The 26,197-nt window shown below is 36.3% G+C and overlaps 3 protein-coding genes and 1 pseudogene across 11 annotated transcripts; 3 read left to right on the forward strand and 1 right to left on the reverse strand.

Annotated features, from left to right (window-relative positions):
• Positions 1–1,325: 1,325 nt before the first annotated feature.
• On the forward strand, positions 1,326–4,512 carry LOC125201472 (uncharacterized). Of its 6 annotated transcripts, none has more exons than XM_089065946.1 (3): positions 1,326–1,657; positions 1,812–2,040; positions 2,100–4,512. In XM_089065946.1, the coding sequence occupies exon 3, from the start codon at positions 2,123–2,125 to the stop codon at positions 4,319–4,321; it is 2,199 nt and encodes a 732-aa protein (XP_088922072.1). In that variant the 5' UTR covers positions 1,326–1,657; positions 1,812–2,040; positions 2,100–2,122; the 3' UTR covers positions 4,322–4,512. The 6 variants fall into 6 exon arrangements, with proteins under 6 accessions (XP_088922072.1, XP_047955557.1, XP_047955556.1 ...); XM_048099600.2 differs by having other exon boundaries at positions 2,115–4,512; XM_048099599.2 differs by lacking the exon at positions 1,812–2,040 and having other exon boundaries at positions 2,041–4,512.
• A 3,987-nt stretch (positions 4,513–8,499) lies between these two features.
• Positions 8,500–14,076, reverse strand: LOC125201096 (uncharacterized). 4 transcript variants are annotated; one of them, XM_089065545.1, is made up of 11 exons: positions 13,675–14,075; positions 13,008–13,212; positions 12,778–12,868; positions 12,496–12,641; positions 11,885–12,128; positions 11,641–11,745; positions 11,356–11,538; positions 11,031–11,235; positions 10,336–10,819; positions 10,027–10,106; positions 8,500–8,838 (listed from the first exon to the last, which is right to left on the reverse strand). In XM_089065545.1, the coding sequence occupies exons 1-11, from the start codon at positions 13,910–13,912 to the stop codon at positions 8,771–8,773; spliced, it is 2,049 nt and encodes a 682-aa protein (XP_088921671.1). In that variant the 5' UTR covers positions 13,913–14,075; the 3' UTR covers positions 8,500–8,770. The 4 variants fall into 4 exon arrangements, with proteins under 4 accessions (XP_088921671.1, XP_047954975.1, XP_047954976.1 ...); XM_048099018.2 differs by lacking the exon at positions 8,500–8,838 and adding an exon at positions 9,258–9,420 and having other exon boundaries at positions 13,675–14,076; XM_048099019.2 differs by lacking the exon at positions 8,500–8,838 and adding an exon at positions 9,258–9,415.
• Positions 14,077–16,632: 2,556 nt separating this feature from the next.
• On the forward strand, positions 16,633–17,589 carry LOC125201097 (uncharacterized). Its single transcript, XM_048099021.2, has 2 exons — positions 16,633–16,839; positions 16,923–17,589. The coding sequence occupies exons 1-2, from the start codon at positions 16,725–16,727 to the stop codon at positions 17,528–17,530; spliced, it is 723 nt and encodes a 240-aa protein (XP_047954978.1). The 5' UTR covers positions 16,633–16,724; the 3' UTR covers positions 17,531–17,589.
• Positions 17,590–21,239: 3,650 nt separating this feature from the next.
• On the forward strand, positions 21,240–22,241 carry LOC125186121 (cytosolic sulfotransferase 16 pseudogene; annotated as a pseudogene).
• Positions 22,242–26,197: the final 3,956 nt, after the last annotated feature.

Genomic DNA, 26,197 nt, shown 5'->3' on the forward strand with positions numbered 1-26,197 from the left:
AATCGAACGAACCCTAACAAATGATGTAGCGGCTTGGTTTTGTTGACCCTTATAATATTGGCTCAAATCAATGGAGAGTTATGATCCGTTCATATTTTATAATGAGACTACTTTAAAATAACCCAATCTTATATTGTCTCATCCGGGTTTTGGCCCATTCCAAGGAAGCCCAACTACATTTTTTCCAATATAGCCTCTTATAATAACAATAACATAATTATATTAGTATGTCAGAAAAATAATGTTGTGTCAAATTAATTTGAATAATAAATATTGTTCAAGTAATAAATCTGACGAACCCATATCTTCTTAATCGAACGAACCCTAACAAATGATGTAGCGGCCTGGTTTTGTTGACCCTTATAATATTGGCTCAAATCAATGGAGAGTTATGATCTGTTCATATTTTATAATGAGACTACTTGAAAATAACCCAATCTTATATTGTCTCATCCGGGTTTTGGCCCATTCCAAGGAAGCCCAACTACATTTTTTCCAATATAGCCTCTTATAATAACAATAACATAATTATATTAGTATGTCAGAAAAATAATGTTGTGTCAAATTAATTTGAATAATAAATATTGTTCTAGTCTCACTTTGAGTGATAAATTTACTTCTTCTACTCTAAATGACACATTTTTCAAAATAGAATTATCACTCTATCTACTTTATTATATTTTTACCTTATCTTCTCTACATCTAACTCATAAAACAACAGTATACAAAATCTTGTGTCGAATAAGAAATGTTTCACTTATAGTGGGCAAAGGGAGTACTTGAAATTTGCTAGTATATACTTACTCCATCCAACATTGAATATATGATCCATTTATCTTAATAGAGAAAAAAAATGTCAACAATCTTTTATGGATTATCAAAAATGAAAATATGGACAATATTAAGTGGAAGGAGGAAGTATACCACTTATATATTGTTATTGTGTGACATATAAAATCTTAACAATATTATTGATCAATCAAAGGTGGAAGATTATCGATTAAAAAGGATAGCATTACGAACCATTGATCTTGTATGGCCTATCATTGCAATCAAATGATGCATTATTGTGTACATAAAAGTATATTATATCAAATTTGCAATAATGCACTTATGACAATGCATTAGATTAATTATTAAAATTAAATTGTATGATTAAATGTTTATATCCTATCTTGTCACTAGCCTATGTTACTTATAGTAAAAACCAAATTAACATGAAATCACAATATTAATACTAGTATGGGCCTTTGGGGAAATAGAAAAGGGGTAATAGGGTAAAGTACAAAATAGGAAGAAGAAAAGGGTGAGAGGTTTGACCTAAATACCCATCCCTCTTATTCCCTCACACCTCCCAATCCTCTCATCGCCCTCTTCTGCCCTCGCTTCTCCTTTCTCTCTTTTCTCCGATTTCCCTTTTCTCTCCTTCTCCGATTTTCCCCGCCACTTTCAAATTTCTCCAACCAATTAACTGCCTTTCAATTCCCCGATGCCCAATTCACCCCGATCCATTTTTCCTATTCTGATTCTCTGATTCTGATTAAGATTCTTCACTGAAGAGACTGTTGTCTCAGCTGCCTTTCTCCTCTGTTCAACACTCCTACTTGATGTGATCAAGATTTCACTTTTTTGCTCCAATTTCCTTTCTTATACGCAGGTGAATCTCTCTTTCATTTTTTTCTTTCCTTTTGTTTGTGCTAGCGAATTTGGATCCTTTCGTTTTCTGTGTTGTTTGTTTTTGGCTGAAGCTCTGTTTTGTAAAGATTCCTCTTTTGATGTGATTCTGTGTGTGTGTGTGTATGTTTTGGCAGTGGTTTATTGGTTGAATGGATTTGATTGGTTGTGAGGATATGCCCACCTTTATTGTTTGGAGGTTTGCGGTACAAAATGATGTTGAGTTAGGCAGTATGGTGCAGTGTGTGAAATTTGCTGCTTAGGACAAAATATCTTGTGATGATGTCAAATCCCTTCTGATTTCATTACTTGGTTCTGGATTTTCAAGAAATTTGATTGCAATTCTTGACCATTGAGCTTATGCAGGTTTGATTTGTTAGATTGCAGTCTCAAATTTAATGAATTGTGTCTAATGCAATAGATAGAAGTAATTCCTGCAGACATAAGGATGGTGAACCAAGAAGTGCTCCCGGGGCAAAATAACGATGCAGCTCTTGGTCATAACCAGCCAGTGGTGCTAAACCGTAATCACAACATAGTTATTGCTCAAAACCATAATGGCGTGGAGATGGGTCAGGCTCACGAACAAGATGCCATGCTGGGGCAGGGTCATGACGGTCAGGATGATGGTCCTCAATATGATGAGCAAGAGAATGGTTTGTCGATGGAGGAGAAACCTGATCATGATATCCAAGACGTGCATCTACATTGTGATGACAGTGAGTTAGATATGTCTGATCATACTCATTTGGCAATGTCTGAGACCCAAGATCTTGACGAAAATATGGAATTAGCAGTGATCCAGCATGAGGACATGGGCATGGACTCTATGCACGATATGGATCTTCACCAGTCTCTAGTAGTTACTCCCGCTCATATTCTGCAGCAGAGAACCCTTGCTATAGAACCTAGCTACGAACTTCACGTTGGGCAAGAATTCACTGATGTCAAAGCTTGTCGAAGGGCTCTGAGGGACACAGCTATTGCCCTGCATTTTGAGATGCAGACCATAAAGTCAGATAAAACTCGTTTTACTGCCAGATGTGCCAGTGAGGAATGTCCATGGCGCATTCATGCTGCAAAGCTTCCTGGCGTACCCACTTTCACAATCAGGACCATCAATGATAGCCATACGTGCGGAGGAATTTCCCATCTGGGGCATCAGCAGGCCTCGGTTCAGTGGGTTGCCAATTCTGTGGAGCAACGCCTAAGGGAGAACCCAAATTGCAAGCCAAAAGAGATCTTGGAAGAAATCCATAGAGTTCATGGTATCACTCTATCTTACAAGCAAGCCTGGCGTGGAAAGGAAAGGATTATGGCTGCTATGCGTGGATCTTTTGAAGAAGGATACCGTCTCCTCCCGCAGTACTGTGAGCAAGTTAAAAGGACTAACCCAGGAAGCATTGCATCAGTTTACGGAAATCCTACTGACAATTGCTTCCAACGCCTCTTTATCTCATTTCAGGCATCCATATATGGTTTTCTAAATGCTTGCCGTCCGCTTCTTGGGCTTGACCGAACATTTCTAAAGAGTAAATATCTGGGTACATTGCTTCTGGCTACTGGTTTTGATGGGGATGGTGGTCTTTTCCCTTTGGCTTTTGGTGTTGTTGATGAGGAGAATGATGATAACTGGATGTGGTTTCTCTCCGAGCTCCATAACCTTCTTGAGGTGAATACTGAAAACATGCCAAGGCTTACGATATTGTCAGATAGGCAAAAAGGAGTCGTTGATGGAGTAGAAGCAAATTTCCCGACTGCTTTCCATGGGTTTTGCATGCGTCATTTGAGTGAAAGCTTCCGGAAAGAATTTAACAATTCAATGCTTGTTAACCTTTTATGGGATGCTGCCCATGCTCTTACAGTTATTGAATTTGAAGCCAAAATTCTAGAAATTGAAGAGATTTCTCAAGATGCAGCATACTGGATTCGGCGGATTCCCCCAAAATTATGGGCCACAGCTTATTTTGAGGGAACAAGGTTTGGACATTTGACAGCTAATATAGTGGAATCTCTAAATACTTGGATCTTGGAAGCCTCAGGTCTTCCAATAATCCAGATGATGGAATGCATCCGAAGGCAGCTAATGACCTGGTTCAATGAACGTCGAGAGACTAGTATGCAGTGGACATCCATCCTTGTGCCGAGTGCAGAGAGGCGAGTTGCAGAGGCTCTTGAGCGTGCACGAACTTATCAGGTTCTTCGCGCTAATGAAGCTGAATTTGAGGTAATATCGCACGAGGGGACAAACATTGTTGATATCCGAAATCGCTGTTGTCTGTGTCGGGGATGGCAACTGTATGGTCTACCCTGTGCACATGCTGTCGCTGCACTACTCTCTTGTAGACAGAATGTCCATCGATTCACTGAGAGCTGTTTCACTGTTGCTACCTACCGGAAGACGTACTCACAAACCATTCATCCTATCCCAGATAAAACACTGTGGATGGAATTATCTGAAGGAGATCCAACTGGCAGTCAATGTGCAGAAATGACTATTAATCCACCTAAATCACTCCGCCCTCCTGGGCGGCCGAGGAAGAAGCGTGTTAGAGCAGAAGATCGTGGCCGTGTGAAGAGAGTTGTACATTGTAGCCGCTGCAATCAGACAGGCCACTTCCGGACGACGTGTGCAGCGCCAATATGAGTGTGCTCTTTCTGAATCCATCCAATAAAGTTAGGCTAAGCTAAGCTATGGTCTTCTTACCTGTGCAGTAATTTTTTTTAGACTTGCTTTTAGATAAAGGAATTACTATAAGTTGGGGTGCAAGATTGTTGTCCTAATAATTAGATGACTAAATTTATTATTTATCCTATTAAATGGTTTGCTTTCTGGTAGGGGTACAAATTTTATAGGATAATATACAGCCTACTTTTTCATGATAGGTTTGAAATGATCTACTACATTATATAGTTTTTTCTTCTTGAATGTTACTGTACATATCATGATGCTGTTTTTACTTTACTCGGCTTTTGCTCTGGGGTTGTTTGGGATCTGCAATAGCTTTATCTGCTCTAATCAGGTCCAGTCCATTGGTAGTTCAGCCAATATAGATGCTTCTTGAGACTGGCAATGCAGCCAACGAGAAGGCAAGCTTGACCTATCTAAATCTGGATTTAGTAAGATAGTGTGTCATTTTATTTGAAATGCAGAGGACTGTGTTTTGTATGAAATGTGGTGTTGAATGTGTGATCCAGCCTATAGAGTGTGTAGTTTTAAGCTAAGGTTGAATGATTCATGAAAGGTGGTTAGAGTATGGTGGATCCAATGCATCAGCTAGGTATAGAGGTTCGTACAAGCACGGCTTGTGCTCGGTTGAGTGCATCAGCTTGGTGTAGACCTTTCCTCCTGTACCTGATGGTGGTTTCAGTCCATTTTTTTAAGAACCCTGAGTAGAGGCAGACCATCTATAGCTATACCATTACCATTACCATTACCTAACCAGGAACTGCAAATCAACAGTTTCCCTCAAGTGCTAAAATCTCAACTCAAGATTCTTGAATATTTCTCTTTTGTAACCTGTTTGGATAAAATTTGTAATGTCCAGATTCCAATGAGTAGAACTTTATGCTCCCAAAACATTTGGCTTGTCTATTTAGCTGAGTCATTGGTTATAATGGGATAGGACATGAATCAGGCAAGTATGTCAATTGGGCCGGCCCGTCGGATTTCGAGCCAATCTTACTTGGGTTGCGGGTCAATCGGGTGCGGGCTAATCGGGTTGTGATTTCTTTCGAGTTATAAAAGTTCAACCCTAACCCTAAAAGCTTCGGTTTCGGGCTAGTCCAACGGGTTAATCGGGTTGCTGCCGATAATATTAAAATGTGGTCAATCTAATAAATAATGATTAAAATTAGTTATATTTATACAATGTAAAACATTTAATTATGATATATTTGAGATATATGCTTAAACGCAATTATAAACAAAATCAAATACTAATATTTGAGATATTTCGTGGAATTTTAATGCATGGTTTAGAAGTTTAATTAATTTTTTTTAGTGAATTTGAAGTTTTTAATTTATTTATCAATTATTATATTAATAAAAATTCAATATATAAATTGTATATTTAATATAAAATTGAAAGTTATTTTTTTAGTTATCTATATTATAAAATTAATCAGTAAGTATCAAATTAGGAGTAAAAAAATACTCCGGGCTAGCCCATTGGGTTTTCGAGTCTGAACGGGTTGCAGATTAATCGGTTGCGGGCTAATCGGGTGCAGGCTAATTGGATTTTAATTTTATTAGGCTAGAAATTTTCAACCCTAATCCTATAAATTTGGCGGGCTATTCGACGGGCTACGTTGACATCCCTAAAATCAACCATTCTTTTATTATTATTCCCAACATCATTAAGAACTTGGCTTAGGCAGCAAAAAGTAGTGAAATATTCCATTTACTTAAGTTTAGCAAGTCCGGACAGTAGTAAGATAAATGTACATAATTGTACATGTCCATAATATTTTAAATTTTTTTAAATTTAAGTGAATTTAATTAAAAATTAGTTTTGTTATTTATTATATTATATGTAGTAATAACAAAGAAGTGATATAGAAATTTTATGTCGAATCGTAGCATGATTTCGACTATGATTTGAAATAATATACAATATTTAGTAGAAAATATATATTTTATTAAATATACAAATATTTAAGTAAAAATTTTAAATTTTTCTTAAAGTGTTGCAAATAATTAATATGAAATTTATTTTAAATCAATTAATGTTTATAAAATGATTTTCAATGTAAAATGTTCAAAAAAGTTCGGTTATGTACATACAATTATGTACGTTTATCACTACTGATTCTACAATTAGTATAATTCATACTCCTGTCGCAGTCCACTTAAATAGGAATACAATTATTATCTCCCTATATTGGGGAGATATTCTACAGTTACACACTCGTAGTCGTATCATCACATGTTGGAATTTCATAAAAAATGTTCATACAGATTTTTAGTACTCCTAGTAACTTACACAACTAGAACCACTACATTATTATCTCCCTATATTGGGACGATTCGATAAAAGTTAACTAATTACCGGGTACTGATAAATGTGCATACATAGTTGGGCTTCTTAGATATTCTATGTTGCAAATAATTTATAAATATTAATTAATTTAAAGTAAATTACATTCTGTAACAATTTAGAAAAATGTAAAGAAAAGTTATGTGAGACCCATTTTTTTATATTTGTTTTGTAATAAAATGTGAGTAAATTGAGTTAGTGGAATGTGGGACCTACTTACTATTTATGATAAAAATGAAGGGTGACTCATAATTGGGGACGGATCGAAATGGAAAAGTGTGACTCTTAATTGGGGACGGAGGGAGTACTAAAATTTAAAAATTAAATATTGACAAATTTAAGAAAAATTATTATTTTTATTTAGAGTGAACTTAAAAATTGGTCCATGGACTATGGGTTTATCTCGAAAATGGTCAATGGACTTTAAAAATATCACCAGTAGTCCATGAACTAAGGGTTAATATAAAAAACGGTCCTTTTGCACTGTTTCGAAATGAAAATGCACTTTTGAGGGATTTTGGGGGGTTTGGGCAATTTGGTCTTTTTACACTTTTAACATTTTAAATCTGATATTATTTCAATTATGTACTAAATCTGATATTATTTTAAAATTATCATTCTTCTTCCCTTTTGTCATCCTTCACTTTGTTTCTTTATTTCAATATTAGATTTAATTTTACAAAATTAAATTTTAAATTTAAGTTTTTAAATATCAATAAATTTTTAAAATTATAAAAATTATTAAATAACAAAAATTAATAGTCATGATCAATATTTGATAGTGTCTAATATTTAATCAATAAGATATGACAACGCCTTAGTTTTAATCAATATTTAATAGATTTAATCATAAATAGATCATATAACGCGATTTATTCTGAAATAAATATACGTCTAATGTAAGACTAATATAATTTTCGTTTATTAATTTGAAAACAATCAAAATGACTAGAAAATTTCAACAAAAATACTCCTATATAAAATTTTTAGTCAACTTCATAATATTCAATCACAAGCAATTATAACAACCGAACGAAGGCTAAATAGAATAGCTCTTATTTTTTCATCATGATTATTTTTCTGTACTTCTTCAATTTTCAGCTGAATACTATATTAAATAACAAAAATTAATAATTTTAGTCAATATTTATAGTGTCCATGAATTAATAGTTTTAATTAAAAAAAAATAATTGATATTTAAAAATTAAAAATTAAAATTTAATTTTATAAATTAAATCTAATATTGAAATAAAGAAACAAAGTGAAGGATGACAAAAGGGAAGAAGAATGATAATTTTGAAATAATATCAGATTTAGTACATAACTGAAATAATATCAAATTTAAAATGTTAAAAGTGTAAAAAAACTAAATTGCCAAAACCCCTCAAAAGGGCATTTTCGTCTCGAAACAGTGCAAAATGACCGTTTTTGATATTAACCCTTACTCCAGGGACTACTGGTGATATTTTTAAAGTCCAGAGACCATTTTCGGAATAAACCCATAGTCCAGGGACCATTTTTGAAGTTCATTCTTTTTTTTAATATTGTATAATTATTTCGAATTAAGTTCGAAATCATGTAAAAATTTCTCACAAATTTTCCATATCATTCTTTTTTATTGCTATAGAATAATATTACTAACAACAAGATTAAATTGTAATTTAATTCAATTAAATTTCAAAATTAGAGGCATTATTTGCGTGTACACTTTGTGTACATTTATCATTATTCATTTCCGAACTAGGCCAGTTCAATTAAGATTCATTTATGAAAAAATAACAAAGAGTTATACAAAATCCCTATATATAATTATAGGGCCATCATTTTATTAGTCAATAATTTACATTACAAGTATTAATACTATGGCAACATTTTATAGTAAGATTTTTTTTTTATCAATTTCTATACCGATATCTATGATGGCATATCCAACTTCTTTAATTGCACCCAAAAGTTTCGGCGACACTAATTTGAACCTCATTTAAATATACTTCTTCCGTTTTCAAAAAATAGGATCCTTTGAATATACCCCTTCATTTTCGACATATATGGCTTGTCTAGTACTTATGCTTCGATGGCTTCGTCTTCTTCATAGTAGCACCGCAAATTAAGAGCCATCGACGAACTAGATTCACACAAAATTAGAATCGAATGCAATTAAAATTCATATGATAGCTTTGCCAAATGAACTTCTATTTACATACAAACAATTACAATATGTATGAATATAGAGAAAGTGGATTCAATATTTAACCTTACCAGTTTCATCACAAAATTGAATAGTGACTCTATTTGTAACTCTCATTTTACATTTTTTAAAATACTAAATTATTAAAATTATTTAAATATAGACTATTTAACCCCTTAGCTCCATTTCCTTTTCTTTTTAACTTACATGTTGAAGTATCCAACGACTTTTTGTAAAATTGGGGCAAGTATTAGTTGTTGCATTGAATAAGATAACAAAACTCAACGCAATTGGTAAGACGTTTTCCTCTAATCAATAAATTGAAAATTCAAGTTATAGGAATAAGTGAAAATCCATTATTAAGGAAAAAAATGTATTGATTAAAAAATATCTAACATAATAAAACCTGCTAAAGTTTCTGTAACTCGATTCGATCCCGTCCACTCGGCCTCGCGCTATTCCGAAAATGGTGCAACACAAAAGGGCTAAACCAGCTACAAGCCAACTTCCTCCTCTTTACTTTAACGTTGTTTTTTCACAAGAAACAAAGAGAAAATAGAGAAACTAAGAAACCAACACTTTCCCAAAAAAAGGAAATAAAAAACAGATCATTGCTAATTAAATCAAAATCTTTTGATATTATTGTAATTTAGACTCGGTAATTAAATGTTTTATTGCACGAGTTTGGAATTCATCGAAGATCATACTTTGAAATCGACTGAGATCTTTGGATCCCGTTGTCTAATATCCTCTCGTGTTGTCAATTTCATTATCGCGGCATAATTAAGGCAGGAGTTGGTATGGTACGAACACATGCCTAATGATTTATTCCAAAATGCCAAAACATTACTGAAACATTTTAGAAGTCTACTTATGCCTAACTTAACTGACTCTAACTTAACTGACTCTATATAGGAACACATGTTACATTACATATGTTATCCTCTCTCAACTGTTGATGAATGTCTGCACTTTATCACATATACTGATCTAGGTAAGACAAGAACATACAGCTATTCTTCGTGTATGCATAAAATGTTATTCCTACTCCTACATCAAACGTTCTTCTATCTAGTTCGACTGTTCTATCCTGCAAAGACGGTGCTTCTCAAGCTAAAAATTTACCTTGAAAATACAGACCAACAAGTAGAAAAATGACGGCCACGGCTCCATAAGGCCTTCTGTCAACACCAGCTGATACTGACCTGAAAGAATTTTAACACGATTCATATCAGTAATCAGATCAAAAGAAATGCAAATGGAAAAAGAACTAAATTAGTATAAATGCAATAGCTTTCTTTGCAGGTAGAGAAAAGAATCAGAAATTAGCCCATAGTTAAAATCAAGATTGTGTTTGTTACTTGTTAGAATATATGGCACGAAAAAAAAAAATTAATATTTGGCTGCAGTTCGAATCAAGATCATGTTTTATACCTTGTTACCATGGACTTGGTTGTGAGCCCAAATCCAAAAGGGAAAAGTGGGTCATAATGAGAATCCCCTACGTTCATCGGGAGTTGATCTACAGTTTTGAACCAAGTCCTCGGAAGTTGTCCCGTGAAACCATAGTCCCCAAATAGCACATCAGCCACTCCCTGGCCTTCACTTCCAGGCAACCAGGCTGCGACAAGAGCATCAATCCCTGAAAGGTATGGTTCCATCACAATTGGCCGGCCTGATATGATGATGACCACGCACTTGACAGCTCCACAGACATTCTTTATTGTATCAGGTCCAGGGTCTGCCATGGTAAGAGTGTCGCTGTCCCCTGCAGTCTCGGTGTAAGGATGCTCGCCAACAGCCACTATAGCATAATCAAAGTGGTTGGATTTAAGATATTCGCTATCGGGGTTCTCAAGGTATACAACTTCTGTGTCCTTATCGACAGTGGCATTAATAGCACCGAGAATTGTGGTACCTGTCATGATACAATTTGCTTTTAAATGATTTGTTGAGATGATTCTCCTCACAAGTTGACCAAAGGGAAGAGATTCATTCAAACTTCAATTGAAATGACTCTAAACATTGCAAGCCATTTTCAGAATTTTGAGTAGAGTAAGATGAATAGATGATGAAAATAACAAGTGCAACTGTTTGAATCATTATACATAGAATGAGGTAATATTTACCTCGTGTCCCGTTGTTTCCGCTAAATCCCTGCCAACCAATTGTCCATCCACCACACTGGTAACCCAAGTTGTCGGCATGACTGCCAGCGACTAGAATTTTGGATGCTTTCTTTGGCAACGGAAGCAGTGATTCATTTGCATTTTTCCCATTTTTCAGCAGAACAAGTGACTTCCTCACAGCTTCCCTCGCCAAATCTCTGTGTGCCTGTTATTGTTATTAACATATGAGGATCTCAGTATACCACGCATTAGGATATACTATAATAGCCCGTAGAGCACATATAACGTTAAGCTTTAAAATCCATCAAGGGAATCGTAGATTTACCTGGCTCCCAAGCTCATTCACAAGACTGAGATCAGCAAGAGGACTTTCGAAGAGACCCAAGTTGAACTTGATGAGCAAGATTCTCGAGACGGCATCGTCAATACGATCCATCGTGATAAATTTGTTCTTGACCAAATATTTGAGGTCATCAATAAACTCAGTGTGGTTAAATGGCAACATAATCTGTCACAGACCAGAAATTACTTCACATCAGAAGAGATTGAACTTAATACAAACTTTACTGGAAAGGAGAAACAATTTCTCAGCAAAATAACAATACAACACCATGTCTATTCCAGCTTGAACACCAGCTAGCACAGAATACGTATAGTTGGAATGTGATGGAGAAGTGATCCGGTCAATGCCCTGCCAATCTGAGATAACAAAGCCCTGTATCCACAACATTTGTTAGCTTAATGCAACATCAGAGATCATATGAAATATAGAATCAAGCAAGCAATTGTCACCTAAGTTGAATACTACTACAGATAAAAAGCATGCCGTGTATATGATATCTCTACAAAGATACCTTGAACTTGAGGGTACCCTTCAGAAATCCAGTGATCAACTCATGATTCGCATGCATCTTTTTGTCATTCCAGCTGGAGTAAGAAACCATCACTGTTGAGACACCCTTAATGATAGAGTCATAATAGGCAGGCATGTGAATGCTAAGCAAGCCGTGCATGTCAATCACTGTGTTGTTTTCGTTAATGCCCTTTGTCGTCCCACCATCGCCAACAAAGTGTTTCGCACAAGCTGCTACCTTGTTCCTGAGACGAAAGTGGTGGGGGTCAGTAAATAAAAAAAAAAGTCATGTTTGGATAAATTCGGCAAATTACTGAAAACTTGGTATCTAAAAATAAAAGCCAATGTCTGGCAAGACAATAAAGGGAAAATAATTGAGGGAACATTTATTTCAGGGAAAAGATCAAGAGAGAAAAATTCTCATGTGAAAATTTCAAAACTTGTGATACTTCTTTTATATTAAGCTGCAAGAAGGAACTTATCATGCTAAAGAACGTACTGCCAATCATGATGATTATAGTGATTTAATAGTAGGATAATTCTTTTGTCCATATTATTTTAAATAATAGGAGTAAATAATTAGACATGAAATTAGTTCCGTTAAATACATACTTTCCAATAACATATGGGACACCCTTCCTCGAACCATTTGGAATTTCACCTTGTAACCCGGGTATAATCTCCGTCATCTCTTGGACTACCTTGGGATCCTCACTGTAACTCTCATAGCATCTTCCCCACCTGGGGTCCCTGCAGACCTGCAGAAAAATACGAACAAACTGTCAGACTTCATTCAAGATCCAAGTACAAAGAGATGGCTCTAAGCAGATAGTATCTAGAAGAAATTTTTATCTCATACTGTAACTGAGGGAGAAAACTATTAGTACAACTTACTGCAATGCAAGGAGCAAATGTATAAGGAATTCCCGTAGCTCTGATCTCAAGAGCAGTTGCATCACCAATTCTCCGCAGAAGGTCAGGATCCCTGTTACAGGACAGGAAAAGCTTAATCTGGTGTTGCAGAGAATTAATATTCCATGAATATATAACTTCTTACACTCTTTAAGGAAAGAGGTGGTTTTCACATTTTAACAATTGATGATTTGATGCTGTATAAAACTTACCTGGTGGCTCCAAGGCCAACGTTGTGAGGAAATATGGTGGCGTTATAGACATTATTGTGCCCATGAACAGCATCGATTCCATAGATCATAGGAATTCCGAGACGTGTTGATAAAGACCCCTTCTGGAAGTTATTTATCATGTTAACCCAATCAGCAGCAGTAGCTTGCTGAAGAGGCACACTTCCACCACCACTTAACAGGCTACCTGCATCACGAATAAAGATAGTCTCGACTTAAGCATGTGATCAAAAGAGACAAACAATTGCATTCATCTCCTTGCCAAATTTATTTACTAATCCAATCAAAAAGATGTCAAGATATATTCCTTCTGGATGCTAAATTTAGCTACTTTTACAATATTCCAGTCAACATGAAATCTCACTTATAAATTTTATTAGTCAAAACCAAACAACGTTATCACAAAATAAGAACTTTCTATAGATCTTGTTCAAGATATATACCTTGAAAGCCCACATTCAGATAGCAATGTTGCATATATAATATAATTCAAACTCCCACTACACAAGTTCTCAATCAGAAAAAAAAAAAGAACACAAAAATCATACAAGAATAAAAAAAACCAAGATCACAATGGGCTTAAATCCATCAAGCAAACAAGAAACACACACACACAGAGCAAAATGTGCTTGAAACCCATTACTATTACCAATCTTGTAGTCCTTCATGATATCAGGAGTGGCTGAAAGCCTTTCAATCTGAACCATCTGTCCAATCTTTTCCTCCAAAGTCATCCTACCAAGAAGATCTTCGACTCTCGCCCCAACAGGCTGTTTAGGGTCCTTGTACTTGACATAATCCTCTTCCTTCCCCAATGCACCCCTCCGCCCACACAGGATCACCACACTCCACAACCACACCATCCAAACCCCTCCAACCCACTTCATATTTCAGCTGCTCTGCACCAACACTCTGCTCAAGATCCAAACTTGGCTAAATGGGTGCCTGCAACTGTGCAAAAATGTGCTCTTTGTAGAGAGATAAATAGTGATTGAGTTGAGGGGAGTGGGAAAAGTGTGGGTGGTAGGGAAATGTGATTGGTGATTCTTTCTTCAAACGTGGTTGGGATTGAAATACACAGCTCGCCGCATTTAATTTTATTTAATTATGTAACAATTTTTTCTTCTAATATGAAAAATCTCGAATTTTTAGGAATCCCCAAATTTTCGTGATAATCAGTCTGTCAATTATCGGCAATATCGGGAAATTCGATTATAATCATGAGTAGTGATAAACGTACTACGTACGTACATAATCAAACTTTTTAAAACATTTTACATTGAAAATTATTTTATAAACATTAATTAATTTAAAATAAATTTCATACTAATCATTTTGCAACACTTCAAGAAAGATTTAAAATTTATACTTAAATATTTGTATATTTAATAAAATATATATTTTCTACTAAATATTGTATATTAATTCAAATCATAGTCGAAATCATGCTACGATTCGACATAAAATTTCTATATCACTTCTTTGTTATTGCTACATATATCAAAACTAATTTTTAATTAAATTCACTTAAATCTAAATTTTTTTAAAATATTATGTACATGTACAATTATGTACGATTATCTTTTCCCTATAATCAGTCTATTATAGCTGAAGAATCGAATAAACATATTTATACAACTATACAAAATCTAGCATTTTATTAAAAAAATTGCATGTTGATAAAGTGTGTAAATGTTCAACCCTTCGTCTTTGAAATTTATTTTTGCAAAGATTCTTGATCAACTATTTATGGTAACAAAACACATCTTTTTGAAGTCAGTTATTTTTTTGTTCTGATCTGTTAATTGGATAATCAATTTGTAATCAATGCAATTAAAGAAGATTTTTAATCGATTATTCAATTTATCAATTTGACTACTAATCGAATTGGCTATTAATCGAATATTCAAACGCATTAGTAAAACTTGACTATTGGTCTTTTTACTATCTTAAGATTTGATACAAGCTTTTTTCTTCATATCAACAGTAAATATTACTACCAATTTATACAAAAAATGCGTATGCTGTGCATGTTTTCATACTTCATAATGTTTGTGGCTTGTGCATAGAGTAAAAAAGTGAAAAAGAAATGCAACCTTTTGGAATCATAGATTTCACAAAATTGAAATGATCAATCTAATTATTAAGTACCCAGTAATGTAATTCTTTTATTTTTTGTCCACATGAATCACTTGTTTTATTTTATTTTTATTATTTATAGTGAATTAATTTCATATTCATTAATTTATTCACTTTACATTTGATCAAGTATATTAAAAAAAGTGAAACTTACAATCCACTAATTAACTTTTTAACTTATTTTTCTTCACATTTTAAAAATCCAAGCTACCAAAAAGTAAAACATAATCCGACAAAGAGAGTATAAATAAGGAAATAAGATTTAAAAAAAAAACACTACTAGAATATATATACTTGAAAATCACATTCAATTAGGAACACGAAAACCATTTATATGCTTTATTAAATTATATTTAATATTTATTAATTATGTAAGGGTGGGGTGGCCACATCCTTAGACTACCTTTCTCATAAATTTGAAATATAGAAATTAGGAAAAGTTTTAAATCAAATAATGCATGCCATTTTCGTTATTAATGAATTAATGACCTTTTTGGTGACACGTAGTATTATCCATTATGTATAATAAAAGTAGCGATGAATGTACGTAACATCTCTCATTAACATCGACTAATGCTTAGTAAATCCTTTAATTGATGGAAACATTATATAATTAATATAGACAGAGATTGGATCAAAAAATAATCCCATCGATCTTATATAAAAACTAAAGTCAAATTATAATTTTTAGATTATCATAATTAATCACCTGCCTATATTATGTCACATGGCACATTTTTAAGGTTAATTTTATATGATTGATTGTCGATAATTATTGAATAATCTATAATGATTTATATAATAAATTAGTCAATTCTTTGTTATAATGCTTTTCACTTTTCAGAGGCAAGAACCAATAACTAATTTTCAATATAAAAATAGATAAGAAATAATTAAATATTTTTACTAGATAGTACTAACATTTTGCATACTAAATTACCTTTGTATTAATAAATTTAGTACATAATAAAATTGAAAATTATACTTATTTCTGATGTTTTCGTTTCATATTTTGTCCGTGAAAAATACTTGATTTTTTGATTCAGACGCAATTTACACAAACGCCGTGTTAAAAATTGATTATATATAAATGCTTATATAAATATAGATTTTGAAATATTTAAAGTGACAAAATTATAAACCTTCCTTGCATCTATCAGAGTATTTTTCTTTTTGAAATAATCTAGGAGAGTATTTTATGAGAAATAGTTCGGAAAACCATATTATAGTACAACCTCTATTATACTAAAATGGAATAACTCAACAAAAACTTTTTACGTATATTAAAAAATTAGGGTAATATGATGAGTAGTGTCTAAGGCAAATAAAGAACTTTATTAGGTCTCATCTCCGCAGTCAAGAAATACCTCTTACATTTCTTTGGACAATCTCAATTTCGATTACTTCATCATTGCCTAACTCAATATACATACCTTCATTCTCAGATTTCCCAACTTTTTTATTTATATAAATAGACATACCAGATTTATGTAATTTAAGATCATAGGCCAATAATCACGATACATACATTTTACCATCAAATAATCAAGCTAAGTGAGGATGGCGATGAGGGGTCGAGGCGTCGCTGGGGTTTGGCCGGTGTACGAAGATTTCAAGCCCAACTCGGAATGGCAACAAGATGTTCATTCCCATAGCCTCATTATTTCTATCCCTGGTATGCTTGTGTTTTTATACATCGTGACAGTCTGTCACGAGTTTTTATGCAAAATTAAATGTTACTGCTATTGTAAATTTTAGGTTTCATGAGAGAGCAACTTAGGGTTTCGACAGAAGGCCGTAACATCGTTAGGGTTCGTGGGGAGCGACTCATTGCCGGCAACAAATGGAGCCGTTTCCTCGAGGATTTCGAGGTTCCTGAGAATTCCGACATGAACTCAATTCGAGCCAAGTTCCACGATGGCGCTCTCACCATCACAATACCAAAAAAGACAATCGACAAGCCTCATCATGAGGCTCGCGAAGAAGAGAAACAAAAACATGTTGAGGACCGGGGCAAGGAAGCTAGCTCATCGAAAACAAAGCTGGCCGGAGCTGAGAGAGAGGAAGCTGCAAAGGAAGAGAGGATGAAAGAACTTCCAGCCAAGGAAAAGGGAAAAGAAGGAAAAGGAAAGGAAGGAATCGAGTCGAGTGGAAGTGAAGATGGAGCTTTCACCAAGGCAGTGAAAGGAGGAAAGAAAAAAGAGGTAATCGAGTCGAGTGGAGCGATTGCGAAAGCAGTGAAAGGCGTGGCTGAGCTGAATGAAGAGAGGAAGTTGATGGTGAATATGGGGGTGGCTGTGCTTGTAATCGTCTCGTTTAGTGCTTATGTCACCTACAAGTTTGTAGCAGGAGACGATAAGAAATAGATAGGTTGTATAACCTAAACTATGTAACACAAAATAATATAAGATGAGATTGTCGAATATACTATCAAATGCCAAGACATTTCATCTTTTATATAATCATTGGTGTTTAATATAAAACTAGTGAAATTTTTTTATTTAAGCAACCTGATACGAGTATTATTATGATTAGATATTTTAGGAATTAGCTATATCTTGTTCATACCGTCTAAAATATGATTTGGTATATGTCATATATTATAATTACTTGTGGATCTTTTCGTATAGAAATAACAAATTAGCTTTTCCTTCATAAATGCAAATGCATATCAATGAACTTGCTTCTCTAGTAAAAAACTTGATGTCTAGCCAATCTGATTGCACCGTTGTTGTCACAGCTTTTAACTACCGCCTCTTGCCTTACACCAAAATCAGCTTCTCAACCAAAAACTTTCCAGTACAGCTGCTGTCAACATCATATACTCAGCCTCTGTTGTGGATAGACCCACCACACTTGGGAGGTTTGATTTCCAGCTAACTGATGCTTCAAAAAAGGTAAAAATGTAACTTGACTGAGATCTTTACACTACAAAAAACTCGCTATTTAGTGACGGATTGTGTATAGGGATTGAGTTTCTGGTTGGTTTTAGCCTTTGGCCGAGAATTGGGTAAACAGGCTATGATGAGAATTTTCTGAGCCAGATTATTTCCGGCTCTGATACCATGATAAAAGGATCGAAGAATTGGTTTTTGTGTATTCAGTGACGTGTTATTTACAGTGAATTACATCCCCTTTTATATGTTGAATAATCTACACAAAAGGTAAACCTAATTCTATTTTTGGTAGTACATCAATTGTGTATCAATTACTTGATTCATCATATCATTCCTTGATACACGGGATCTTCTTCCAACAAATACAAACAAAATATTTCAATGCAGAAAAGTTAAGCGGCGTGAATTTATTCATATCAACTTTTACATTTAAACATAGATACGAAGACTAATTAATAAATTAAATTGTCACCAAATTGCCTTGCTGGTATAGCAAGAAAGAATTCCAGCACGAAAAACTTCCGTGATATTGTTCGATGCATTTAGGAAGGCTCAAAATCGTAAAAGACAAGAGAGGTCCAACGTACAAAGGAGATTCAAAAAGCTAGCAAACAGCTGAGTAACAACTAATAAAAGAAAGTCTACAAACCACAGACAAACACCAAATCAACCAAGCAATGATACCCCAAGACACAGCCAAAGAGAGAAGAAGAGATAGAAAAGTCAAACCTGCTTCACCAAGAAACAAACCTGCTACTTCTACTCTCCCTTTCAACCTCTGATATTTCTCAAATCTTATGTTCAACTTTCGTGATATTTGTGCAGCACCTTCAGCTGTGTACCTATTACAGAGTCACCAACTATTTAACCATTCAGTTATTTCCAGTGATGGATCCAGACTTTTTGAATTGGGAATGCGAATTATATAGTAAAAAAAAATACATAGTACCATAGTATTAAATAATGTTAAAAATAATATAAATAAAAAAATAATGTTCAAGTTTAAAGTCACATAATCATAAAAATTTTCAAACTATCTAATATCTAAAAATGGTCGAAAAATTGAATATTTTGAATTCACGCTAGATATTAAAACACTAACTAAAATCTGCATAAAATAGAAATAATAAAAATGAAATAACATTAAAAAAAATACCTAAAACGTAAATAGAATAATAGAAACTAAAATCTGCAAACACACGTGATGAGGAGCTACCTAAGTACTCCTACTATCTAAAAAATATAATAATAATAATAATAATAAAAATAATAATAATAATAATAAAAATAAAAATAAAAAAGAAGTAATATTTAAAAGCTACCTAAAACATGATGAGGAGGAATCGAACTTGGGTATATTATGTGAGAATAGGCTCAACTACCGCTAGGCTATACACACCATTTGTATAATTCATCTCAAATATATACTAAGGAGAGAATTATTTGGGGTACACTTGTACCCCTTGCTCCTAGCTGGATCCGCCAGTGGTTATTTCATTTCCTTTTAGATTATGATAGTATTGCTTGACTTTACATATATCATTGGCAGGAATTTGAGAAAATGATCGTTTTCCGTGTTATTCTTAATACTTACACTTGCCTATTACGAAAAATAACATTCTATGTAGAAAATATGTAGTAAAGTAAAGAAGATATAATTTAAAATACTATTTCTGTAGGATGGATGAAAAAGGAAATTAAGTCATATTAGGAGTTCCATTTAAAATACTTCCTTCGTCCCCAAAGAATATACACTTTGGGTACGGCACGGGTTTTAACGTAAAATCTGTAAAGTAAGAGAGAGATAGGGAGAAAAAGTAATTAAAGTATTGTTAGTGGAGAATGAGTCTCACCTCATTAGAGAGAACAGACTTTCCAGAATTAGAAAGTGCATATTCTTGTGGGACTGACTAAAACGGAAATAGTGCATATTCTTGTGGGACGGACGGAGTATTCAATAAATTGTAATAGGCCTCACATTCCACTCATATTTTATTATAAAATTAATATTCCCTTCGTCCTATAGAAATATGCTGAACTTTTGTTTTGGACCGTCACTTAGAAGTAGTCAATATCTATTTATGAAAATTTTTTCACCTTTTTACTTTGTCATTTATGGCCCCAACATCCATACATTATTTCAATTGTTTTTTCTCCTTATCTCTTATTATAAATTACACATTAAAACTCGTGTCATCTATAATCAGGCTATTTATATGGGATAGATGGAGTATATAAAAATGTGAATCATATTCCACTATTTCTTAAATCCCGTTCCGAACTTAATTAGGACTACAGAGAGAGTATATAAAAGTAAGTTTGACATTCCACTATTTTCTTTATTCACTTTCTTCTACAAAGTTATGGTTTCCCATCTATCATGTGATGATACGAATCATCTAATCTATTAATTAAAGGAGAAGCGTTTTACCAAATGAGTTCGCCATTCATCGTCCTAAAGAACATTAATCAATTTATTGACATTAAAGAACATTAATCATTGGATGGAAGAGAATACATGATTGCATGATCTAAAGGTTATGGTGTGGGTATACTATGTTAGAATTTTACCAGCTATAAATTTGATCACAGAGATCTTATATATGTATTATAAATGAATATGATATTGATGGTCCACTTTTGACACATTCCTTTAAACATAATTCGGTTGGTGAAATGATATCGAGTATCAAGTTTAGTTTTAAACAACATTATCAAAGAAGCACAATCAATATGAATATACGCTCTTAGTTCGTGAAAGATTTGTCATTTTTTTTTCATTTTCATTCGTCCCACAAAATTTATTATATTTTACTTTTTATCATTTATAATACTAGATCACTAACTCATTCTCATTCACATTCACATTTTTATTACAAAACTAATATTCCATATATAAAAGTAGAATCCACATGTCACTAATTTTTTCTAACTAATTATTTTTCGTTATATTTCTTAAAACTTGTGACCGATCAAAGTGTGATAAAATTTGTAAGACGGAGAGAGTATATATAAATAGCTATTATTTCGCGTGGATAGTTTTAAACTTATAATTTCGATTTGGTCAGTTTCAAAGTCAACTAAATTGTTACAAATGACATGCTCGACTTCCATTACAAATTTTCTTATAAAAAGAAGAAGACTAACTTTCATTTACTCTCAAAGCATTCCAAAAAAAATGGCAAACTCATCCTCCTCCCCTAGTCGTGATCTCCCAAAAGTGAATTTCTGGGACGTACCCGACCTCCTTACCCAGTGGGAAGGCTTCTGGCTGTTCTCGGTATTAGTCGAGCCGGCCATGACCTTCCGGTCCAACTTTCACACCCGCGACAACGACGTCCTTCTCGCATCTTTTCCCAAGACCGGCACGACGTGGCTCATGGCGCTCGCTCACTCCATCCTCAAAAAAGGCGAAAGCGGCGATCCCCTCGCCACGGCCAACCCTCACTCCCTCGTCCCCACCGTCGAGTCCGAGCCCTTGGCCAACTACTGCAACGTAGACATCTACGACGCCTCGGCGCCTCGCCTCCTCCACACCCACCTCCCTTACTCCCTCCTCCCGGACTCCGTCAAGAATTCCGCCTGCAAGATCGTGTACATCGCGAGGAGCCCCAAGGACACCCTCATCTCCACGTGGCACTTCTACAATCTCATATTCAGGCGCGATAAAGAGCCGCTGCCGCTTGACCGAGCTGTGGATTGCTTCTGCTCGGGCGTGCATCCCAGCGGCCCCTTCTCCGATTCTGTGGCCGAGTACTGGCTGGAGAGCCGGAGGAGGCCGGATAAGATCCTGTTCGTCAAGTACGAGGAGATCAAATCGCAGCCCGAGAGGGAGGTTTCGAGGATTGCTGAGTTTTTGGGGAGGCCGTTGAAGGAAGGAGAGGTGGAGGAGCTTCTGTGGAGGTGCAGTTTCGAGAGGCTTAAGAAGTTGGAGGTGAATACGACGGCGGCCGATGCAAGATATTTTAGGAAAGGTGAAGTTGGAGACTGGAAGAATTATTTGACGTCGGAAATGGAAGATCGGATTCATCAAGCCGTTGGCCTCAAGCTTGAGGCGTTAGGCCTCTTTTTCTAATTTATGTTGGAGGCATTGGCCTCATGTGTGATACAATAAATATGTTTATAATGTGTGTGATTCCAAGAATATTGTTAATGATTTTATTTCATTGATGTTATCGAGTCAAAGCAAAAATTATAAGCTTCCTCTCGAGTTTTATTTGTCGGTAACGGCATAAATTCTCCATAACTATAAATTGTACTATTGCATTCATCTATCATTAAGAAATAAGTAAAACATACTCCCTCTGTCATATTAGAAATGAAACGTTTTCCTTTTTGGTCAGTCCCATTAAAAATAACACGTTTTTAAAAATGGAAATAATATTCTCTCTACTTTTTCATTTCTCTTACTTTACTCTCTCTTCATTACTCACAAAACAACACTACATAAAATCTCGTGCCGAAAAGCAAATGTTGCATATTTATTGGGACGGAAGGAGTATTTCTTTTCGAGTTTTCTAGAAACCTAATCTTTCTATCCAAATAGGGGTTTTTGAAACCCTAGTTAATTCTCCTCCCTTTACTAGACCGCAATGCCATGCTCCTTCACCCTGACGAGTTTCCTTTATTTTTTTTTATAAGAGGATCAATAATGGTTCTCCATTTACCCCTGTGATAACTCGAACCCCTAATCTAGAAACCATAATTTTTCTTTTGCATCCTAAATTATTGTTATTTTTAAAAAAATTTGAGCACAAGTAATTGCGATCTCGATTTTTGTTTATTTAAAGATAAGTTTTTTTTAGCGTGAGTTTTTATGTCGATCTCACTTAACTTCAATTTTCCCTAAGATCGGTAAGATAAATGTAAACATTAAAAACTTTTGATTTAAATTTCATATTTCAAACATTCTATGAAAGTAACAAGAATTGGATTTCCTCGTAAATTTAACCAATGGGACAATTTAAAAAATATCAAAGTCATGATATAACTCACTGGGTGAAGTCTTGATTGATACAAGATTTATTTGACTAAGAGCATCCACAATGGCTCCTGGACTAGAAATTGGACACTCAACTGCATAATAGTGGACTAGAAACTGGACTAGCACTAGAACTAGTCACAATAAACAAAATAATAAATTCATATTATAAATAACAATCACGCAAATACGGAATTAAATTTACAACACAGATATGGGAAAATGCAATCATTTTATTTAAATTAAAAAAAAGTACATCCTAAAAAAATTTACATAATTAAAAAAATTATATAAAAAAAACCCTCCTACTTCCACACACGCGGCCCCGCCTCACTCCTCGTCGCCGCCTTGGCCAGACCTGGCCGCATCGGAATCCCCGGCGCCTTCCGCCGTGCTGCTAGCCAGGAACCCCAAATCAGCCTGCATACTCTGGATGAGATCAAAAAGTAACCCCTTCTCCACAGGGTCAGTCGCCGCATGTCATTCACGTATGACTGCGAACATGCTCTGCTGCATTTGTGTACCCGCGAGGCTGCGAGCTCGGGACCCGCATGGCCAGAAGGGGCTACCGACTGGATCTCCTAGGACTTGCCGGCGAGTCCCCTAGCTGCCCGTTGCGCCCTCTTTTGACCAACCGATCGAGTGCGGCGAGATAACGATGGAAGGGTCGGGACCTCTTCGGCACTATAAGGGAGTTCGTGGGAACCGGCGCTGCTGCTGTAATCGCCAGCGAGGTTCAGCCGCTGCTTCTTCGGCCGGCCAGCCTCGACACCCGCTGGAAACTTCTCAGACTCCATTCGCACCTCATAGCAGTTCCAGTAGGTGAACTCCCTAAGAACCCCCGTCAAGGGAAGGCGGCCTCGGACATCCCCCTCACACCCTCCATCGTTTGGCCACTGGTCTTCGTGCGGAGGTTATTGGTGTACAAGCCCGCAAATCAGGAGACCGCACTCCTGATTCGGTCCCATTCCTTCCGGCACTCCTCCCCGGTGTGTGGCTTCCTGTCCAGGTTAAATGTCTTGTAGGCTGCTGCTATTTTAGCCCACAAGTTGATGATCCTCTGATTTTTCGACACCAGGGGATCATCGCAAGCACGCACCCAAATATTGGACAGCGCGACGTTCTCCTCAACCGTCCACTTACTCCTCCGTGCCTTAACCACACCGCTGTCACCAGCCGTCTGCGACGACTCGCCGACCACCCCTTTGCCCTTTCCCTTGGCCCTCTTCTTCGGTGCGCCTCGACCTACTCCCCCTATTTGAATGGGAGAATCTGCATCATCGACTTCGTTCAACAACTCCTCTAGGGAGAAAGTTTCATCCCCAGTGAATTGAGTCTCCATTGTGGTCGATGTGTTGGAAGCAGCAGTCAAAAAGTCAAGACTGGGCCGATAAACATTGTCCCCCTCGCCCGGCCCGGCATCCCCTGCACCCCTTGCATCCCCGGAAACCCATGCATTCTCGGCATCCCCGGCATTCCCTGCATTCCCATCATCCCCGGCTGCCACCCCGGCATCCCCTGCACACCCGACATACTACTACCCCCCGTCATTCTCGAAATCATCCCCCCAAGGGTACATATTGTAGTACCCGCCCATTGTACCCCATCCACCTCCAATGGGGACCGTTGGAGTTTGCTACCCGCCAGTCACTGGAGAGTTGTTGTTGTTCTCTATTTCGTGATATTGATCTTGTACTGAGATTAAGAGAGAGAGAAACTCGTAAAAACAAGTGGTGCAAATGAAAATGAAGTTCAATTATCAGTATATATAGAGTTTCAGAAAAAAAAAAAAGCGCTGGCCGCCGGCTAGCGGATCAGCGAGCGCGCGCGAATCGGCATGAGCTCGCCGACCGGCTAGCCGAAATAGCGCTCGCCGGACGTAATGGTCGGCTAGTCGACCGGCTAGCGCTCGCTGATCCGCCGCTAGCTGGCCGGCTAGCCGCCATTGCGGATGCTTGCGGGATCGGCCTAAATTTGACTTAAACTTCATACTCCCTCCCTCCGTCCATGAAAAATAGGGCACATTTTTCATTTTTGATTGTCCACGAAATATAGGGCGCATTCAAAAAAAAGAAAGTTTTCAAACAACTTCTCTTTTAATTTTTTTTTTCTCTCTCTCTTACTAATAATATGGATCACACATTCCACTAAGAGCATCCCCATCCATGCTCTTAGCTAAGAGCACGGAAGTGGGCCCGGACCCACTTTTACTTCTTGTCCTTAGCTAAGAGCACAACACCCACATCCGTACTCTTAACTAAGGACAAACTCAAGGGTCTCACCATTCTAATATTCAATTTAAATACTCCAATTATTAAAAACATTTCTACATTATAAAAAGACATTAAAAATTAAAAATTACATAAGTAAAATCCTAAAAAATAAAAATTACATAATTAAAATCTTAAAAAATAAAAATTACATAATTAAAACACTAAAAAATAAAAATACATAATTAAAATCCTAGAAAATAAAAATTACACACGTGGAAGACTAGTGCTCTAACCCTAATTGCCTCTTGAGACCCCGGATCATTTGCTCATGTGTTGCAAGTTGCTCCGGAGTCATCTTAGACGTATCGTTCAAATAGAGTTGACCCAAGAGGGTCCACAACGTGTTGTTCGGGGGTGGAGGAGGCACAAAGGGAGCCGGAGCGGGGGCGGGGGCGGCTGGAGTCGGGGCGCGACGGCGGGTGGTCGTCGCCTTCTTCCTTCCTTGCGGTCGGCGGGAACTGCTCGGGCCAGCGTCGGGGCTACCCAAGTTAGTTCCGGCAAGCTGGGTAGCCACATCATCGGAGGCGCCGTCGGATAGGGCTACCGACCTCGACCGTTTGCTGGAAGAGCTGGAGGAGAATGCTACTATGCCCCCCCTATACTTTGGATGTTGGCGCCCCTCCTGCCAACAATCGAGGTACTTGAACGGTTTGAACACCGTGCGTTGGTAGGTCGCCAATGCGACAGTGATGATGTCGAGCTCGCTCGTGCCGCTCCGCCGACCGCTCTTCCTGGAGGTAAATCCCATGGAACTTACTGATTGCCTCGTTGCATCTGAAGATGCAATTGCGCACCATACTCTCATTGCGATAGATGGTTCCCTCCGGCCGGGTTTCATTGTAAAGACGAGTGATGCGCCACCAATACGTTTCCCCGGTCTGG

Source organism: Salvia hispanica, chromosome 2 (genome assembly GCF_029641045.1).
Source record: "Salvia hispanica isolate PSC_SH4W2 chromosome 2, Shi_PSC_v1, whole genome shotgun sequence".
In the NCBI taxonomy this organism is placed as follows: Eukaryota; Viridiplantae; Streptophyta; class Magnoliopsida; order Lamiales; family Lamiaceae; genus Salvia; species Salvia hispanica.

What these genes read in the sequence shown, in the direction of transcription:
- LOC125201472 (XM_089065946.1), top strand. Translation starts at nt 2,123, where the DNA reads ATGGTGAACCAAGAAGTGCTCCCGGGGCAAAATAACGATGCAGCTCTT.
- LOC125201096 (XM_048099018.2), bottom strand. Translation starts at nt 13,912, where the DNA reads ATGAAGTGGGTTGGAGGGGTTTGGATGGTGTGGTTGTGGAGTGTGGTG. An exon ending in CATTTGCTCCTTGCATTGCA is followed by an intron (nt 12,642 to 12,777) that starts GTAAGTTGTACT and finishes ATTTTTCTGCAG; the next exon opens with GTCTGCAGGGACCCCAGGTG. An exon ending in GTCCCATATGTTATTGGAAA is followed by an intron (nt 12,129 to 12,495) that starts GTATGTATTTAA and finishes CTTTCGTCTCAG; the next exon opens with GAACAAGGTAGCAGCTTGTG.
- LOC125201097 (XM_048099021.2), top strand. Translation starts at nt 16,725, where the DNA reads ATGGCGATGAGGGGTCGAGGCGTCGCTGGGGTTTGGCCGGTGTACGAA. An exon ending in CCTCATTATTTCTATCCCTG is followed by an intron (nt 16,840 to 16,922) that starts GTATGCTTGTGT and finishes TGTAAATTTTAG; the next exon opens with GTTTCATGAGAGAGCAACTT.